Genomic DNA, 17544 nt, shown 5'->3' on the forward strand with positions numbered 1-17544 from the left:
ACCAATGCTCGGAGGGAGGAGCTGCTGTAGGTCCCCCTGTGACTGACACCTCCGAGGGCGGGAGGTGACAACCAGAGGGCCTCAGAGAAGCACATTATGACCCCCTTCCCCCGAAGGAGAGGGGGAATAGATGGCTTCTGTCCTCGGGGCAAGGACGGGTCTCTCGCTGTTTCCAGAATCGAGTGTAAATTCTCCTCCAGCACTTGTCATCCCACTTGGCTCTGAGTCTGTGCTCACTGAGTGCGTCGTCCGGGTGACCTGGCACCCATGATTTGGTGGAGTTCGGGGTTGGGGGAGCGGACAGGACGAAGGTCTGCAAGGGTCACTCTGTCATGATGTGACCGTGTGGTGTCTGGGGGTCCCGCAGTGCCCCTCGAAGGAGAGGAAGCCATGTCTAAGCTCACCTGCTGAGTCTTGGTCCTGCTCTGGGGTATCTTAGGTGGTCCTCTCACAACCGGTTAGACCGGGGGGGCCCCCTCACCCCCATTCCCCACACTGTCTCTCCCCTTTTGGCCCCCTCATGGAAGCTGTCTCGACTGTCCGTTAGGGTAAGAATCCCCAGTGAGGAGGCTACCTGTCTCTCTATTCCCTGAGGAATTCATGATGTCCCCTGAGCGCCTGTCACCAGGTGACAGTGTGGAGCCCAGATAAAAGCTACAACGCGGTTAATCTGATACAGCTTTCTCCGTGACAGGGTGTAGCGTTCCCGCTGTCTGTGGGCTGCCTGGGGCATCGGGGACAGGCCACGCTCCGAGTGGAGTGGTTAGGTCTGTTTCTCATTCCCCTCTCGCCAGAACTGGAATCAGATGAATGCAAGCTGGAGTGGGGAAGGGGGATGGGAGGGACCTGGCTGGACTTGGGAACCAGGGCCATCTGACCATCACTTCCGGCCGGGCCTCTCTCTTAGGCGATTTCTGAAAGATGGAGCTATCAAAGCTGATCTCTTAGGATTAAAAGGCTTACTGTATTTAAACTTGTCTATCTCTGTACTCGATACATCATAGTTGCTCAATTAATGCCTGCTCTTCCTCTGCTTCTCATTTAACGTATAATCCATAGGTGCTTCTTTTGAAATGAATGAAATAGCTCCAGTGGGCATCTGTACTAATAATTCTCTGTCCTTTTCTTATCTCTTTCCAGATGCCTGTTCTAGACCTGGGATTCCGGTGCCTTGAATCTCCAGGGGGACTTGAGAACCAGCCTTCCCGAAACCACAGCTCTACCATTGTGGAGAGGAGAATGAATGTAAGGGAACTTCTCCTCTTGGGCCGTCGGGGACCGAGACTTGCTTTTGGAATGGGTGATCTCTTGCCGCACAGCGTGGGGTGTGGTTCTGGTCATCTCCGGCCCCAGCTTCCGGGGCCGCTCCACCGTGCTTGGGCAGCTGGCCTCAGGAGCTCTCCTTCTGGTCCTGGCCGGGGAGGGAGCCTGCTGTTTCCTGGAGGCGCCCCCACACCTGGCCAGGGAGGGAGCCCTCTGTTTCCTGGAGGCGCCCCCACACCTGGCGGAGGAGGGAGCCTGCTGTTTCCTAGGAGGCTCCCCCACACCTGGCCAGGGAGGGAGCCCGCTGTTTCCTAGGAGGCGCCCCCACACCTGGCCAGGGAGGGAGCCCTCTGTTTCCTGGAGGCGCCCCCACACCTGGCGGAGGAGGGAGCCCGCTGTTCCCTAGGAGGCACCCCCACACCTGGCCAGAGAGGGAGCCCGCTGTTTCCTAGGAGGCGCCCCCACACCTGGCGGAGGAGGGAGCCCGTTGTTTCCTAGGAGACGCCCCCACACCTGGCCGGGGAGGGAGCCCGCTGTTTCCTAGGAGGTGCCCCCACACCTGGCCGGGGAGGGAGCCCGCTGTTTCCTAGGAGGCGCCCCCACACCTGGCCGGGGAGGGAGCCCGCTGTTTCCTAGGAGGTGCCCCCACACCTGGCCGGGGAGGGAGCCCGCTGTTCCCTAGGAGGCGCCCCCACACCGCCCCCCCCGGCAGAGGGGGTGCTCTGGTGGTCCCGCTGAGACACGAGGGGACTACACCGGGGAGGGGACAGGAGGGAGCGACGGGGGTTAGCGACCAGGTCCAATGCCCTTGGGGGCATCTGGAGGGTGGTCCGTTCCTCCCTCCCCACCTCCTTGCCCACCACGTCCCAGGCTGCCTGGGGTGAAGGGTGAGACGGGAAAGCCGAGCGCTCCAGGCAGACCCGCCTCTCCAGGCCTCAGTCTCCTCATGTGTAAAACGGGATCCTATTAGCACCCGCCTCAGGAGGGTGTTGTGGGTGCTGAACAAGACAGAGGAGGGGGGGGGGCGCTTAGCATGCTGCCTGGCAAGGGAGGAATCGCTCCAAAACGAGGTTTTAATTTTTATTTATTTCTGTAAATTCGATGATGATACCATCTAGAGGTGCGTCCGTGCAGTGGACTGCTTGGACGCTGTTGGCCTGCTGCTCACTCGGCCCCCAGCTCCGCTCCGGTCCAGCTTGTGAGTCCCGCTGCAGGTCACGCACAGACCCCGCCCCGAGCAGAGTGGGTGCTCCCTCCTCCGGATGCCGCGGACAGTTTGGTGCCTGAGTCCCTCATAGCAAGCGGGTTCTTCTCCTGCCCGTACCCCAGTCGCTGGTGAGCCTGGTCCGGCCGGGGCTGTCTCGTGGGCCCTGACACCCCAGGGTTGGGCCGCCTGTCGTGCGGATTGAAGGAACAAGTGGACGTGTCCTGGCAAAGGGGACAGTGGTCTGGGGGGGACGGAGCTACTGGGGGGGGGACCACAGGGAGCACGTGGTCAAGATTTAGAGCAACGGATGAGGCCAGCGGCAGCTTTCATTTATTGATTTATTTATTTATTTATTTATTTATTTTTTTTAAGATGGTATCTAAGTATTTTATCTTTATTTATTCATTTTTAGAAAGGAGAGAGAGAGAGGGCGAGAGAGAGCCAGAAACAGAGAGAGAGAAGGGGGGAGGAGCTGGAAGCATCAACTCCCATATGCGCCTTGACCAGGCAAGCCCAGGGTTTCGAAACCGGCGACCTCAGCATTTCCAGGTCGACGCTTTATCCACTGCGCCATCACAGGTCAGGCGATTTATTTATTTTAAGGAGACACTGAAGAGAATAAATAACAGGATAAAAGATGGAGAATGATTCTAACCACCCATCCTGAAACGAACGCAAGGATGGGAAGGTGGGTGAGGAAGACGGACGCATGAGGAGGGCGCCGCGGAGGCAGGACCGCGAGGGCAGCGGAGGGCGCAGCTGGGGAGGCAGGACCGCGAGGACAGTGGAGGGCGCGCTGATGCGGACGCGTGAGGAGGGCGCTGGGGAGGCAGGACTGACCGCGAGGGCAGCAGAGGGCGCAGCCGGGAGGCAGGACCACAAGGGCAGCGGAGGGCACGCTGATGCCCTGTGTGTGCGTTGCTTCTGACCGCCCGTGGTGGTCCGCAGCCTGGGGACGCACAGGGGTGGACGGCCTTCAGTCAGGACGGAGCGGGGACTGATGCACGCACAGGACACGCTGAACTCACCAGGCATGTGGGAGGCCTGGGGAGGTGCCCTGGTCCCTTGGAGAGGCTTCCCAGAGAGGGTGCGGCCTCTTCAGACCCTTGACAGATGCACGGGAGTGAGACCGGCCAGGAGCTGAGCGGTGGACCACCAGGAAGCCTCCCTGTCCCTGGGACTCTGCACACCTCTGTGCGCCCACTCCCTGGCCAGTTCCATGTCACTTCTGGGGTCAGACCTCGTCCACAGTGCATACGGGTGACGGGATTTCCTGTGCGTGGGCTACGGGCCTCCGTTTTTAGCCCGTAGTCACTCCGCTGGGCCTCGAGTTTGTTTCGGGAGCCCATGCTCTGGACCCAAGCAGTCGGCTTTGGGAGCAGGGGCGGACAGGGACCTGCGGCAGCCTTTTCTGTGGCCACCAGTCCCTGTGGCACCTGGCGGGCTGGAACCAGCCGTTCTCATTGAGGGGGAAGGGCAGATGGGATGCCAGTCACTGGGGTGAACGATCTGAAAGCTGGAAGAACTGGCTCTTGGTGCCGTGGCTGCGGAGGTGAGCAGGGTAGCCTGCGTCCTGAGTGGAAGAAGGCTGGGCAGGTCTGTCTGGGTGTGCTGGGGGAGGAACGTCCCTAGAATCAGTTGCTGAGAGCAGGCAGAGTGGGGGTGTGCGCTGGGGTTCAGAGGTGCACAGACCCGAACATGTCCGGGGCAGGTCTGGCCTGGATGGGGGTTCCGATCCACGCATTGGAGCTTGTACCGAGTGGCTCTCCCGTGTCCTAAGGGCCCAGGGTACCACTCCCACGGGGAGCCTGTCTGCCCACATCCATGCCTAGAAATCAGCTCACCTGGGCCACACACCAACAGGAGAGCACCTGGACTGTTCCCATGCATGACCCTGGGCTGTGTGAGTCTTCCTGCCAGGGACCAGAGGCACCAGGGACCTAGGTTCCACCCCAGTGCCACTTCCCACTCCCTCATGACCTTGGGCAAGTCCTTCACTACTTCCCAAACTCTTTTCTCAGCTGGGAAAGCACCGCCCCCACTCTGCCCCCTGCTTACCTGGCTGACACCTGACTGTCTCCCGTACCTCTGGCATCCAGAATCCTCCTTGGACACGCACACAGGGTTGGCTTCTTCCCTTTGACCCCCCACCTTGCTCTTTCGACCCCTCTTTTGGCCCAGCCTCCCCTGGAAGCATCTCTTGGCTCCTGTCTCATACACTCGAGCTGACCCCTCTGGTCAGAGGTCTGATGGCTCCTGCCTGCTGTGGATAGGAGCCAGCCCTTGCCGTTAGCCATAGGTACGTGTGTAAAGGTTGTTTCCTGTATTCAGTGGCTATCACATAGAGGAAAAAAAAAGCAAAAAACGCCGCCCCCTCAGAACTCTACACTTGAAAAAGAAATATTTTTTAAATACACCTCTGGTACTGGCTCTCTGCTTCTTGTGGTTTCATATTGAGGTTTTTGGCTCGTTGCATTTGACCTGGAGTTTATTTTTAGTCGCAAAGGCAGTTCAATTAATGTTTGAACATGAGAGCAAATACAGAGGAGAGATTCGGAAGGCTAGGGGAAAATGTGCCTAATTTTGCTGCTTCTGATATAATCTGTCACAGCAGCGGACACCGAGCTTCCTCCGCGGTGCCTGCTGTGGGCTTATGCAGAGACAAGGAGTGGTGGCCAGCCACCCCAAAAATGAAACCTTTCTGGGTGTCTTACTGTGTCCTGCTTGTCCAGCAGCTGGCCACACAGGGAGCGAGCACGGTGGTTGTTATGGGGGGGAGCTGTTACAGTGATGGTCGGGGTGAAGGCAGGACTGGAGCCTTCAGCCCCTGTGACCTCCCCAGTGGGTTTCATCCTGTCCTCGGAGGCAGCGCCCGGCTTCTCCCTGGATCGGAAGTACCTCGAGGGCTGCCTCTGGGTCTTGTTCTTATTCTTTGCCTCAGCTTTCTGCATCGTGACCGCGCACAGGACGTGCTCGGGGAAGGCTTTCTTGGACCGACTGACTTTTAGGAGCCTGGGTTTGGGCTCGCAAGGCAGACACGCTTCAGAGAGAGCGTCTGGGGCTCTTCAGTGTGCTCTGGGGACAAAGTCAGCACTGGCGTCTGCTGGGGGACCTCACCGTTTATAAGTCCTTTCTCCTTTTCCTTCCTTTTGTTCCCTGCTTACTGAGCACCTGCCGTGTGCCTCTCTGCACGGTGTCTGGAACAAAGCAGAGAAAAGCCGCCCTTCTTGCTCTGACGGGAATCCTGAGACAAATCGGCTTGCCTGCGTGTGCCTCCTGCGATGCCCTGCGTATGTCGTCAGCATGCGCTGAAACCTCCATTCCCAATGTGACGGTGTCAGGAGGTGACTAGGTCCAAGTCGTGAGGGTGGAGCCCCATGGGGGGGTTATGCTCTTACAAAGAAGAGATGCCGGAGAGCAGCTCTCTTTCTGACCTCCACACTGCGGGGACACCGGAGGAGCGAGGTCAGCCTGCTCCCCGCAAACCAGGAACTGCGTCTGCCGGCACCTTGACCTTGGACTTCTGGCCTCTGGCATAGTGAGACGCTAGTGGCTGCTGTCTAAGCCGCCCAGTCTGTGGTATCTTGTCATGGCAGCCTGAGCTAAGACATCATACTTCACGGGTGCATGGATTGGGGACTCTGAGCGAGATGGCATTGGTGACACCTCCCTGCTCGCTGGTGATGATGGGTCTCAAGTCCCAGCAGGCATCTTCGGGACCCAGCCGCCCACCCCTGCACCCCTGCACCCCATCCTCATCACAGGCATGTCTGGACGGACTCTCCTTGCTTCTCCGCTGCGCCCTCTGTCTCTCCCTGTCTCCCTCTCCCAGCTCTGTTTCTTTCCTGCAGATGAGGCTCTTTCTGTCTGCAGTGCCTCCTGCGGGAAGAGACTGATGACATCGGGCTGTGCCCCCCCTCCTCCTGCCCCGGGCGGGGGTCTGTCTCACCTGTCACTTCCCCAGCACCTGCAGGCTGACTGGCATGATGTCACAGTGTTCTCCCTCCCTCTCTGCCCGCTGCCACTTTCCCGCTCGGCGCCAGGTGCTGCGCCCGCTGTGGGGAGAGAGCAGAGCAGACGCGCGCCACCCTGGCGGGGAGCGGGGGGGGGGAGGGCGGGGAGCAGTGTATCCCCACAGCTGTGTCTGCACAGTGTTACAGGCTGAATGTGCCCCACCCCCAATCCCACCCCAGATTCAGAGGCTGAAGCCCTAACCCCCAGGGTGGCTGTTCGAATCAAGGGGGTCATTAAGGTTAATGAGGTCATAAGGGTGGGGTCCTCATCTGATAGTGCTAATGTCCTTACGAGAAGAAGCTCCACAGAGCTCACTCTGGTCTCTCTGTCACGTGAGGACACAGCGAGAAGGTGGCTGTCCTCTCACCAGGAACTGATTTGGTGGCACTGTGCTCTAGCCTCCGGAACTGTGGGAAAATGAGGTCCACCGTGTAAGCCGTGCAGCCCCTGGTATTGCCCCCGTGGCCCGAGCGCACGGACGTGGGGGCCGCCTGTCTCAGGCCACGGGCTGCAGGGCAGGGTGATGCTTGGCCCCAGCACTGCCCTCTGGGTGCTGAGTCCCGGCTGGAACCTTGGGCCCATCACGGCCCCATCTCTGACCCGAGGAGCCTGAGTGAATAACCGTCGGAGCTCCTGTGGGCCTGTGTTGTCTGGATCCTGACTTCCGGCCTTTCCCTTTGCTGGGCCTGACCGATGGTTCTCCGTCCTCCCCGCTCAGACAAGATTCGGTGTTCCCTAAACACGCGTGTGGTCACCGCATCAGGCTCCTGGGAAGGAGACAGCTTAGCACTCCGCATCGCCCTGTGGGCGCACCGGGCTGCCTCCTGTTCAGATGCACGGCCCGTGTCGCGGGAGACCGTTCACCCCGTGTTTGCATCTCACCCCCTCTGTGCGTCCTGTCGGTCGGTCCACCCACTGGCCTCCTGCGGCAGCTGAGCGTGGGGACTTCAGCGGCATCCGTTAGCGTCACAGATGAGGCGGGTCCTGACAGGGGCGTTGGTGGGGCTGGGGTACTAGTGCAGTGAGGAGTGGGTGCTGACAGGGGTGGGGCTGGGGTACTAGTGCAGTGAGGAGTGGGTGCTGACAGGGGCATTGGTGGGGCTGGGGTGCTAGTGCAGTGAGGAGGGGGTCCTGACAGGGGCGTTGGTGGGGCTGGGGTGCTAGTGCAGTGAGGAGTGGGTGCTGACAGGGGCGTTGGTGGGGCTGGGGTACTAGTGCAGTGAGGAGTGGGTGCTGACAGGGGCGTTGGTGGGGCTGGGGTACTAGTGCAGTGAGGAGTGGGTGCTGACAGTGGCGTTGGTGGGGCTGGGGTACTAGTGCAGTGAGGAGTGGGTCCTGACAGGGGCGTTGGTGGGGCTGGGGTACTAGTGCAGTGAGGAGTGGGTCCTGACAGGGGCGTTGGTGGGGCTGGGGTACTAGTGCAGTGAGGAGTGGGTGCTGACAGGGGCGTTGGTGGGGCTGGGGTACTAGTGCAGTGAGGAGTGGGTGCTGACAGGGGCGTTGGTGGGGCTGGGGTACTAGTGCAGTGAGGAGTGAGTGCTGACAGGGGCGTTGGTGGGGCTGGGGTACTAGTGCAGTGAGGAGTGGGTGCTGACAGGGGCGTTGGTGGGGCTGGGGTACTAGTGCAGTGAGGAGTGGGTCCTGACAGGGGCGTTGGTGGGGCTGGGGTACTAGTGCAGTGAGGAGTGGGTGCTGACAGGGGCGTTGGTGGGGCTGGGGTACTAGTGCAGTGAGGAGTGGGTCCTGACAGGGGCGTTGGTGGGGCTGGGGTACTAGTGCAGTGAGGAGTGGGTGCTGACAGGGGTGGGGCTGGGGTGCTAGTGCAGTGAGGAGTGGGTGCTGACAGGGGCATTGGTGGGGCTGGGGTACTAGTGCAGTGAGGAGTGGGTGCTGACAGGGGCATTGGTGGGGCTGGGGTACTAGTGCAGTGAGGGGCGGGTACTGACAGGGGCGTTGATGGGGCTGGGGTGCTAGTGCAGTGAGGAGTGGGTGCTGACAGGGGCGTTGGTGGGGCTGGGGTGCTAGTGCAGTGAGGGGCGGGTACTGACAGGGGCGTTGATGGGGCTGGGGTGCTAGTGCAGTGAGGAGTGGGTGCTGACAGGGGCGTTGGTGGGGCTGGGGTACTAGTGCAGTGAGGAGTGGGTGCTGACAGGGGCGTTGGTGGGGCTGGGGTGCTAGTGCAGTGAGGAGTGGGTGCTGACAGGGGCGTTGGTGGGGCTGGGGTGCTAGTGCAGTGAGGAGTGGGTGCTGACAGGGGCGTTGGTGGGGCTGGGGTACTAGTGCAGTGAGGAGTGGGTCCTGACAGGGGCTGGGGTGCTAGTGCAGTGAGGAGTGGGTCCTGACAGGGGCTGGGGTGCTAGTGCAGTGAGGAGTGGGTCCTGACAGGGGCGTTGGTGGGGCTGGGGTACTAGTGCAGTGAGGAGCACACGACTGCTCTGACTGCCGGCAGTGAGCGTGGAGACCGTGACAGCTCACGCGAGTCATTACTCACGGTGCTCCCAGCGTGTTCTGCTTTGCGCACACCATCTCGGGTCCCCTTCCCGCCGCCCCATGCAGCGCCCCCCCCCAGCCGCCCCTGGCCAGTCACTTTTCCCCACTCCCTCCCCTTCCACTGAGGACAGGGCAGATGCGCAGGGAAGGAGCAGGCTCAGGGAGGCTGGCACTTAAATTTTCTTTTTTTCCTTATTTCTATTTGTGTGACACTATTCCTTAACCACACACACATTTTTTAAAGGTCCACCATCTGATTTCTCACCAGCATGAAGCCGCCGTAGCTCTGCTCTGCGACAGCAGGAAAGAGCCCTTATGAGCCTTGGCGGCCAGACGTGGCACCGTGGTGGGACAGGTCAGTTTCCTAGTTTTATGGTTTCATCTTTGGAGGGGAAAAAAAAGTCCTCAGGATGCCCTGCCTACCACCAGTGTTTTCTTCATAAAGGCACCGTCTGCCAGCAGCTCAGGGGGAGGGACCGAGCGGAAGAGAAAACGGCTTGGAGCAGACGAACTTGGACACTAGCCGATGGTCACCGCTCAGCGCAACAGCGGGGCGCGCGGAGCCTCTCGGAGCCACAGCGGGGCGTGCGGAGCTTCTCAGAGCCACAGCGGGGCGCGCGGAGCGTCTCGGAGCCACAGCGGGGGCGTCTCGGAGCCACAGCGGGGCGTGCGGAGCGTCTCGGAGCCACAGCGGGGCGTGCACCGCTGCCCAGAAGGGGTCCCACTCCCTGTGTGCGGTGGCCCTGGACCTGGAGCCAGGAGGCGCCTGCGGGGACAGAGCGGCAGCAGGGACGACCATCAAAGGCCTCAGGAGACACACGGCAGGCTGGAGTCACCTGGGTCAGGGAGCAGTTGCTTCAGTTTAGCAAGTGACCCTCTCATTAGAAAAAGCTGCTAAATCTTAGCCTCGAGTTTTTGTTGTTTTGTTTGTTTTTAAAGAGAAGAACTTGAAATCATGTAGAAGCACGTGGCACCTAGCACGTGTCTCACACACAGATGACGTAACTGTGAACCCTCGAGGACGCGCACCTACGGCCCTCCGCCAGGGAGGGCTGGGCTGACCCTTCGCTAGCCCTTCGCTCCCGTGCTTGACCCTGGTCCCCCCCCCCCCGTGATCGAGAGCAGGCGGCTGGGTGGCGCCCGCGGTCCCTCCCAGCTCGCACGTTTCACATTGACGCCAGTTCCTTTTCCAGGCTGCTAACATGAGTATTAGACAGTGTAAGACAGGCACTTCGAGGAACAGAAATCGGAGGAAGAATTCCAAATGTCATCATTATTTACCTGTACCCCCCCCCCCACACACACACCTCTACTCCACTATGTACATCCTTCACACACTTTTTAAACAAACTTTACTTTCATTTTTAAATTTTTGTTCATTTTTTTTAGAGAGAGAGGGGGGGGGATGAAGGGAGAGAGATGAGAAGCATCAACTTGTAGTTGTGTCACTTTAGTTGTTTAGTGATTGCTTTCTCCTGTGTGCCTTGACTGGGGGGCTCCAGCTGAGCCAGTGACCCCTTGCTCAAGCCAGTGACCTTGGGCTTTAAGCCAGCAACTGTGAGATCATGTCTATGAAACCACGCTCAAGCCGGTGACCCTACGCTCAAGGCAGATGGGCCCGTGCTCAAGCTGGCGACCTTGGGGTTTTGAACCTGGGATCTCAGTGTCCCAGGTCAGTGCTCTATCCACTGTGCCACCACCATTCAGGCAACACAAACTTTGCTTTTAGAATTATTTTAGATTTTACTGATAAATTGTGAACATAGGTTAGAATGGTCCCACATACCCCACATCGAGCTTTCTTTACTATTGACATCTTAAACCAGTGTGGCACGTTAGTTATAACTCTTGACCAATATTGAAGCATTCTTATTAGTCACAGTTGATACTTTTTCGATTTCCTTGGTTTGTATCTGAGGCCTGTTTGGTTCTAGGGTCCCCCCCCCCCCCGAGTACCCTACATGACCATTACTTGCTCTGTGTCCTCAGGTTCCTTTTGGCTGGGACAGTTTCTCAGACTTTCCTTGTTTTTGGTGATTTTGAAGGTCCTGAGGAGTACTGGTCTATATTTTGCAGAATACACTGTTAGGTTTTGTCTGATGTTTTCCTCGTTACACGGCATGAGGGATTCAGGGAGCAAGGGCTCAGAGGCAGAGCACCGTTTCCATCACGTGCGCTAATGTGACGTCACGGCTGTTTAGTGTCAACGTGACTAATCGCTGTCAACGTGAACCTTGATTACCTGGCTGTGGTGTTGCTTGTGGGGTTTCTCCGCTGGGAAGATACTCTCCCTGCTCCTGCCCCCCTCCCTTACGCTTGTGACGATGTCACCATATACAAATCACTCCTGGGGTGGGGGGTTATCCTCTTGATTAGAGAATCTATACACACTATTTGGAATTCTTATCCATGTGAGCTTTCTCTCTTCTCCCCCATTTATTAATCTATATCAATATAGACTCATGAATATTTATTATATACTTTGGATTATAATCTAATATGACTTGATTTTATTGCTCAATTTTTTCCCCCCAGCTTTGGCCATTGAGAACAATTTCAGTTGGCTCCTATGCCCTTTGGATATACCCCTGTCATGGTAGGATTTTTTTTTCTTTTTCTTAGCATTTTCTTATTTTCTGGCTCTATAACATGCTCTAGGGTCACCTTGTATGTCGTCTGCCCCAGACTTAGAATTGGTCCATTTCTCCAGCAAGCTCTGGTTTGTTTTTATTGGAGAATGGTTTTAGAAACCAAGATGTTGGTGCTAGAAGTGTTCATTGCTACTGAGGTGTCATTGCTAGGCCCTCTCAGCCGACAGAACAATAAAATGTGTGTATACTAACCCGCGTACATATTTCCATAGATATTCTTTTATAGCTTTATCAAACTAGCTATGAGTCCACGCTGATGTCCTAACTCGACTCTGTGACCACACATTTTTTTTGTGTGTGTATTTTTCCGAAGTGAGAAGTGGGGGGGGCAGACAGACAGACTCCCGCATGCGACCTGCCGGGATCCACTGGCATGCCCACCAGGGGGTGATCCTTGGCCCCTCTGGGGCGTTGCTCTGCCGCAATTGGAGCCATTCTAGCACCTGAGGTGGAGCCCATGGAGCCATCCTCAGCACCCGGGCCAACTTTGTTCCAGTGGAGCCTTGGCTGTGGGAGGGGAAGAGAGAGGTAGAGAGGAAGGAGAGGGGGAAGGGTGGAGAAGCAGATGGGCGCTTCTCCTGTGTGCCCTGACCAGGAATCGAATCCGGGACTTCCACACGCTGGGCCGATGCTCTACTATTGAGCCAACCAACCAGGGCTGTGACCACACATTTTTGAGCAGACTTGTGGTTTTGCCCACCTTGGTTGGCAAGAGGCGTTAATCAATGGTGAAGTCCAAAAGACACCACGGGCTGAGAGCAGCGGGCTGAGGACGATGGACGTTCCCCCGTGGGCAGTGTGGTCTCAGGAGCAGCAGTCAGCATGAACTGGACACAGGTGAACACTCAGAGACATGTGCTGCCCAGAAATGCTTGCAGATGGGACGCTCATGCTCACAGGCCTGTGTGCCCTTCCTGGTCTCGGCCTTCCTGTCCTCTGTGGGAAGCCTTCCCCATTGGCCCTCCCCTCCATGTCTCCCTCTACAATCCCCTCCCTCACCTACGTTCCCGGTGCCCTCTGGGCTTACTCCTTCCAAAATGCACCCACCTTTTAAAATATTTTCTCCTGCTGACTCTCCCACGTCGACATCACCTGGGCAGTACCTCACGTGGCCCCCAATCCAGGGAAGTGGTTCATCCATTGGATTCCAGAGCTGGAATAATGCAGTGGGCCAGACACATGCTTTCTGAGACCCGGTGTGCACTGAGTGGAGGAAGGAGCCACACACAGCACAGAGCCCTCACCCGGCTTCCCGTTCGGCCAGGGGCTCACCCTCAGGTGTCCATGGGAGCCACGCGGTGATATAAATCAGTGCTGCCGCCCGGCGGGCAGACCACAGGGTTGGTGGGGAGCTGGCAGGCATGCCGGGCTGACGAGGAGCCAGGTGTCCTGGCAAGTTACAGACTTCATGACTGCTCCCGTGCCTGCCCAGTAGAAAGGGGGCAGTGGCCAGTCTGTGGCCACTAACTGTGGTCCTGCAGGACCGCTGGCCCAGGGTGGCCGGATGGGATTGTTCTCAATCTAAGGGAAGCTGGGAGCTGGGGGACGGGGAGAGCCTTGTCCCTTCTGATTTGCCTCCTGTTCCCAACATTGTCACTGTAGCAATATGTCTTCCCCCGCCAGCAGCCCTGGGCCCCCAAGCAGCAGTGGCTTCCAGTTTGCAGGGTTTTATTATTTTTATTTTGTCCCGCACTCTGGGAACCAGCGTCACTGGCTGCTCTCAGAGGACACCCCTGCCAGGGCTCTGTGGCATCCTGCAGGCTTCTCAGTGCTGACACCCTCCCTGCACACCCCAGCCCTAAAGGGGGGTGCTCCCCCTGCACAGCCCACTGCTTCCTGGATACCCTGGGTCCCCTCTCCCCTTTTCAGTAACTGGCTATTTCTCTACCTGGAGTCTGCCCGTTCAGACAAGCGGCGTGCTTTCCCCTCCGGCGCCGAAGCCTGGGTGCTGCGCCAGGTGTATTTCTGTAGTTCCTAGACTTGTCTCCTCTGCTCACTGGAGCGCGAAGCAGGTTTCCCGCCTGCCACCGCTCCACCGCCCACTGGCAGTCCCTGCCTGGAAGCCCGGCGGCTTACACTCACTGCCTGCCCACAGCACGAGTGTCCCCGGGGGGCTGGCCGGCAGCCCCTCTCTCCACGACCTGCTGCTCATGGAGGTGAAGCTTTGGGCTTTCCACGGGTGAACGCTGGTCCCCAGGGTGAGCTGGGCTCCTCTGCGTCAGCAGGGGTGTGTGCCCATGGGGGCTGGAAACAGCCTCGTCAAGTAGACCGGGCCATGCTGACAGGGGGAAGTGAGGCTAGCGGGGGGAATGCGTGGGCTGGGTGCTTCTTGGGGAGTTTCCTCTGAGACGGCTGCCCGGGGCACACTCCCTGCCACGCTCCATACCCACACAGCTGCTCACTGCAGTGTGTCCACGAGACAAAAGCAAGGCCGCTGCCGTGACTTCTCCCTGTGCTCCGGACCACCCTGCCCTTCCTGACGGGCACGGTCACGCCGAGGCTGACACCTGACGTTTCTCAGGGTACGACGCCACAAATCCTGATACTCCCTGGGAGCTCTCAACGGTAGTGGTCAGTGCGATGACCCACTGGAACAAAAACAGGCCTTCCTCCATGCGTCCCAAGTTCCCTTCATCGCTTGAGGCTCTTTCCTTTGGAGGGTTCCGCCGTGGGCCGGGCAGATGCATGGGGGTTCGTATTCGTTTGCAAGGCTGCTGTGAGAAAGTACCCTGAAGTACGTGGCTAAAAATAGCAGAACTGTGTTCTCTGACAGCCTAGCATCAAGGTGTCATCCGGGCCCCATGCCCTCTGAAAAATTCTAGGGTAGACTCCTTCTGTCCTCCCTCCTAGTTCCCGGTGGTGGCTGGCGTCTGGGCTGCCTTAGGTTGCACTTGGGTCACTCCGACCTCTGCTCCCATCCGCACGTGACCTTCCTCCCTGTGTGTGTGACTTCCCCTGTTCTTATGAGGATGAGCACACTCTCATTCGGTATGACTGTCTTCCCTTGATGACTTCTGCAAAGACCCTGTTTCCAAATAAGGTCACGTTCACAGGTATGGGGGTTCTCGTTTCCACAAGTCTTTTTTCAGGGGTGGGGGTGGGGAGAGAGGCACACAGTTTAAGCCACAACAGGGTGTAAGAAGGTGTTACAACTTCTGTTTCTGTTCACTTTGCTTCTCTTTGATCAAGTGTCTGAGATTTTGTAGGTTTTGGAATACTGCAGGCCCTCATGTGTACTACATGCATGTCCACTCCCTGACACACTTTGATAGCTGCCTTGTGAGTATAAAAGATCAATAACAAGGCATTGCAAGGCCATGGGGAGTCTTTTTTTTTTTTTAATTCTTTGTAAGTGTGAAATTATTTTGAAGAGAAAAGAAATGGTAACCACAAACAATGTGATAAATTTCTACATCTATTAGTAAGGCCAAAATGTCCATAATCAGTTAATTGAAGAAGATTAGTAGTCCATTTTGTGTCGCATCGGCCCCTTTTGGCAAAACGTTTAGGCAGAACTGTAGAGCCCGTAAGCGTATGTCTCGACACATGGGAGAAATTCTGAGAAGGGCATGTGCTTCCTGTTAACAGACATTTCTGGGAAATGTGGTTGGAAGGTGTGAAAAAGTGGGAGCTTTCACTCTGATTTTTTTTTAACCGAGGGCATGCTTCCGTGTTCTAGTGGGAAAGTAATCAGCGTGTGGTTTGTGTGTGTGGCTGTGCTCTGCCATTGCGTGTTCAGTGTTGACGCCTTCCTCCGACTCCGTTTCTGTCGTGTTTTCCTGCCTCGGCAGCGCCGCGAAAACGTTCCTACCCAGTGGGAACCCGCCCCGTGTTTCCTCCACTCTCCGCGTCCCCAGAGCTGATCTTTAAAGTCTGTCTGTGGTGGACACAGGGGTGGCCTGCAGTCTCTGCGGGTTGACAGTGACCCCGGTGGACTCATCTTCCCTTTATCTGAGGAAGCTGGCGCTGGTTCACCCTTAAAAGGCTTTATTCTAAACTAAGTGTGTATGTAGCCTTTTGATGAGTGCAAATGAGAAATTTGCCAAGTGACAGTCACCATATTTGCTCCTCTGAGGAGAGCAATCACTTGTTAAGTGGTGCTTGAGAGTACTAAACCCAATTAATTAGTGATTCATCATTGGTTCCTCCCAGGAATTTTTTTTTTTCCCTGATCAAGTGAGAGGCAGGGAAGCAGAGAGACAGACTCCAGCATGCGCCCTGACTGGGATCTGCCCGGCAACTCCCGTCTGGGGCTGCTGCTCCATTGCTCAGCAACTGAGCTATTTTAGTGCCTGAGGTGGAGGCCATGGAGCCATCCTCAGTACCTGAGGCCAACTTATTCATTCGAGCCATGGCTGCGGGGAGGGAAGAGAGAGAGAGAGAGAGAGAGAGAGAAGGGGGAAGCGGAGGGGGAGGGGGTAGAGAAGCAGAGAAGCAGATGGTCACTTCTCCTGAGTACCCTGACCTAGGACTTCTACATGACGGGCCGATGCTCTACCACTGAGCCCACCGGCCAGGGCCCCTCCCAGGAATATTTAGTGATCACTAGGCTTTTGTAGTTAGTGTAAAATTTCATTCAGGCAGATTTATTTTTAGGTGTAGGTTGGTTTTCCCGTTTCAGAGCAGATCCTCCCTTCATCCGAGAAGGGAGAAGCAGGAGCACATGGGACATGTCGTGAGGGAGGCTCCTGTGGGGTGGGAGTTGGCCAGCGTGGACTGTGGACTGCCTCATCCCTCCCGCTGCCAGGTCCTGGCATGATGTCCCCGTGGATGGCACCCTCAGTGTTGGCTAGGATGGCGGTGATAATAGTAAAAATAGGATATAGAAGTGCCTGTGTTGAGTCCTCTCAGTCCCTGCCGTACTGGGCAACGTGCCGAACTCCCTTCATGCATCGTGTCTTCCTTCCTTCCAATCGTCCGGTGAGGTTTGGGGGCTCACTCACTGTGGGATGGGGGCCTGAGACCCACAGCCAAGGCTGTCTAGGAACCGGGAGCTAGCTGGTCCAAGCTCTCTTCTTTTGTTTTTGTTTTTAGTTCAGGGTACACTTCGAGAGTTAAGCTTTTGCACTGGTTTCTGCAGGCTGGTGATCACTGTCAGGCTATTTCTTCCTCCTAATTATCGCCCCGTATTCCCAGATGTTATAAATGCATGGTTGAGCTACTCTTCGTACACACCAGCCTTTTATCAAGTGCCACAATCAAGCTGATAATGAAGTCCCTACCAGTAAGGTGCAGAGCTCAAAAGCGTGTACAGTATTAGGTGTCTGCTATCTTTATTAGCAGAAACGTTCTTCAGCAAGCGCTCATTAATGATCTCTGATGAGGAAGGCCGACTTTGGAAGTGTCTTGGTTTTCACTCCTCATTTTATGAGATAATGTCACTGAGCATCTAGTCAGGGCCAGGCACTGTGCTCGGGTGAGGTGCGCAGCGCCGTTTGGGGTGACGCACCCCACCTGGAAGGGTCTCACTCCCATAGCAGAAAGCAGTTCCATTTCGTCCAGGGCTGCTGGCACACCTGTTCTGCTCACAGCGACATCTGCAGCTCACCGTGTGGAGCCCGGTCTAGGGAAGATGCTCAGTCCATAGTGAATGGATGAGGAATTCCTGATTTTAGCTCAGGGGTCACCACCTCCATAATCAAAGCTAATCAAAGGGCAAGGCTATGTTACCGTCCCACTGTGACTCTATCTGTGAACTTCCTGTGTCTGGCTTATGGTCCCTTTGTTCTTATGGTACAGGTACGAGTGACCTGCTCTAGATGATAAAGTGTCTTATGAGCCGGTAATTCACCTGGGATTCCTCAGCACATATAATTAATGCTTTTTCGTAGGCGTTGGGGTACTCAATCAGTGTCTGAATAAGATTTGCTTCTGCTTAGCGAGTCTTACCAGGGAAAGTGTTGTGGAGTGAATTGTGTA

The 17544-nt window shown here is 56.8% G+C and overlaps 1 protein-coding gene across 5 annotated transcripts in view; it reads left to right on the forward strand.

Moving 5' to 3' along the window:
• The window catches only part of LOC136401370 (uncharacterized), a 371266-nt gene that overhangs the window by 155600 nt on the left and 198122 nt on the right, over positions 1–17544 (forward strand). For 3 of the 5 annotated variants that reach the window (XR_010750507.1, XM_066379496.1, XM_066379497.1), the window contains exon 3: positions 1141–1245. The exons of 1 other annotated variant lie outside the window; for it this stretch is intronic. Coding sequence is in view for 2 of the 4 variants with exons in the window: in XM_066379496.1 (XP_066235593.1) it covers positions 1141–1245 (105 nt within the window). In the remaining 2 variants the exon portion in view is untranslated. Of the gene's footprint in view, positions 1–1140; positions 1246–9218; positions 9330–9419; positions 9505–17544 lie in introns of those variants that run through there. One more of the 5 variants, XR_010750508.1, reaches the window with a different exon arrangement.

The sequence above is a fragment of the Saccopteryx leptura genome, chromosome 3 (assembly GCF_036850995.1).
Source record: "Saccopteryx leptura isolate mSacLep1 chromosome 3, mSacLep1_pri_phased_curated, whole genome shotgun sequence".
NCBI classification, from domain to species: Eukaryota; Metazoa; Chordata; class Mammalia; order Chiroptera; family Emballonuridae; genus Saccopteryx; species Saccopteryx leptura.